Here is a 2347-nt window from a genome sequence, read left to right on the forward strand (position 1 = left end):
TTTTTCGCTTGCTACTGCATTGTATTTTTTCATTCGGTGGTCCTATGGTGCATGCAAATAACTCATAAGGATCGTTGAAATGGGACGTGTAGAGGGGGAAACCGATTGCGCGGGAGAAGAGGAGTTTACGAGCAGCAGCCCGGGACCGTGCGTCAACGGTCACGAATGTTTTCACTTGCTTATCTTCAGCAATAACACTTACGGCGTCACCGACGCCGCGTCGGCGTGGCAGACACTGGCAATGCTGTTCGCGTCCGCCGTGCTGTACAGTCGTTCCGTTCAAGTTTTCCCAGCGCTCTTTTTCGATGAAAATTTTCTCTATTGTTTTTTAGGTGCTACGCGCAACTATTTGAGAGTTCACATGAACAATCCTTAAGGTCATCTGAAATATAAAACAGAATGAACATTACGCTTTCGGGTGACAAAAAAGGGGAGGAGAAACTGTGTGCCGTTCTGTGTTTTGCGTTGTATTTATCTAGTTCCCTCTTTCTCTATCTCCGTGGGCTCTCGTTCGTGTGACGTCACGCGCGTAGCAGTACACCCGCCGCAACGAAGGTAGGGTGCTGAGAGACACTCGCCCTGGATTTTTCGGGTTTTTATCTCTTTTTCTCTCATTCGGACGACTCTACACCGTAAGTCAGGGGGGAGAGGTGGACTCGTTCGTAAGATACAAGGACAATTCCAACGTCTTCACAAACTGGCGACACGTATCACACAAATCTCGTAGAAGCGAACGACGCTGAAAACGCAAATAACGACACTGCGCAATGCCATGGCTCAACGAAAAACCGACAGGACGAACATGAAGCTACGCATGGTGCGAGTGACCAGTTTGTTTTACGTGTACGAGCAGCTGCACGACAAACTTGCCGTTTTAGATTCGACGAACGATGGGTTAAGGCAATTAACCGAGATCCAAGACGACTACTATGAGCTCGCCGCAGTAGTAGAGAACATTTTAGGCGCGACTAGGCTGGTGGAGGCAACCGGTGAGACCACCATGATTGGAAGACAGCGTTTGCTCAAGCTTCCGGTCGCAGAGTTGCCAAAATTTAATGGAGACCGCAGCAAGTGGCTGACGTTTAAAAACACTTTCATGAGCATGGTCGACAGAAGATCGGACATCGATGATTTAACAAAATTTCTCCACTTGAGAAACTCACTAAAGGGGAAGGCAGCAAACAAGCTCTCTTTGTACCACGCTAGCGCAGAAGGCTACAGGACTGCTTGGGTCTTACTTACCGACGCGTACGAGAGAAAGCGCCTTCTCGTTTCTCGGCATTCAGACGCGATTCTTGACATCGAGGCGTTGAAGAAGGAAGCGTCGGAAGGGCTGGCGAAAATCATAGACGAGGTTCGCCAACATCTTAGCATGCTAAAATCCTTAGACGTGACGCTCGACGAGCGGGTTATTGTGAGAATTCTCGAAAGGGCTCTTCCAGGGGGCGAAAGAGAGAGATGGAAAGAGTCTCTTGATCTTGACTCACTACCGAGCTTCGATTCATTCTGCAAATTCATCAATGAGACGTCCCACCGGCTCTTGGCCCTGGAACACGATAACGCGCGCTCGAAGGGGGAGAAGCGGCCGAACGAAAGGGAATCGCAGACGGCGAAAATGCGGAAGAGCGCCAACGGGGCGCGCACGTTTGTGTCAACCCCACTCGCGAACTGTGTGCAGTGCAACGACAAGCACATCATTTACAAATGTCCGTCATTTGAGAAAATGACTACACAACAGCGTTGGGACTTCGTGAAGGCCAAACACCTCTGTCAAAACTGCTTGCGCACTCACGCCGGAGTGTGCCCTACCGCTAGACGTTGCAAAAAATGCAGGAGTTATCATCACACTCTCGTTCACTCAGGAACATCCAAATCATGGACCTCACGGTTCACGCCGAGGGGTTCAGACAACAACAAATCGACACAAGCCAAGGCTCATCGACATGACTGGGCGTGAACGTATTTAGCGCGACCTCACGCACGCCCAGCGCTCATTTGATGATGAGTGCCATTATAAATGTTCGTGACGTCGATAACAAATTATTCGAGGCCCGAGCCCTGCTGGACACTTGTTCGACCGCACATTTTATTACGGAAGATTTTGCGCGAAAATTGCGATTTCTCGCGCGCTCGTACATAACACCGGTCAACGCGATTAACGGGACACAGACGCAAACGAAAGGTTGGGTCAAGATACAATTTCAGTCAAAGGACAGCACATTCACAAAATCCGTGAATTGTCTAACAATCGATGAAATCGTAAGTTCAGTGCCGGACACGGTGTTTCCACGTGAATTGATTAAGATCTCGACAAATTTACGGTTGGCGGACCCACAATTCCACTTAC

At 49.3% G+C, this 2347-nt stretch overlaps 1 protein-coding gene across 1 annotated transcript; it reads left to right on the forward strand.

Moving 5' to 3' along the window:
* Positions 1-772: 772 nt before the first annotated feature.
* On the forward strand, positions 773-1957 carry LOC124309431 (uncharacterized). Its single transcript, XM_046773091.1, has one exon. It carries the CDS (start codon positions 773-775, stop codon positions 1955-1957), a length of 1185 nt encoding a protein of 394 aa, XP_046629047.1.
* Positions 1958-2347: the final 390 nt, after the last annotated feature.

This window comes from Neodiprion virginianus, chromosome 7 (assembly GCF_021901495.1).
Source record: "Neodiprion virginianus isolate iyNeoVirg1 chromosome 7, iyNeoVirg1.1, whole genome shotgun sequence".
In the NCBI taxonomy this organism is placed as follows: domain Eukaryota; kingdom Metazoa; phylum Arthropoda; class Insecta; order Hymenoptera; family Diprionidae; genus Neodiprion; species Neodiprion virginianus.

Excerpts from the sequence above, each read along its gene's own strand:
- LOC124309431 (XM_046773091.1), top strand. The coding sequence starts at position 773 with ATGGCTCAACGAAAAACCGACAGGACGAACATGAAGCTACGCATGGTG.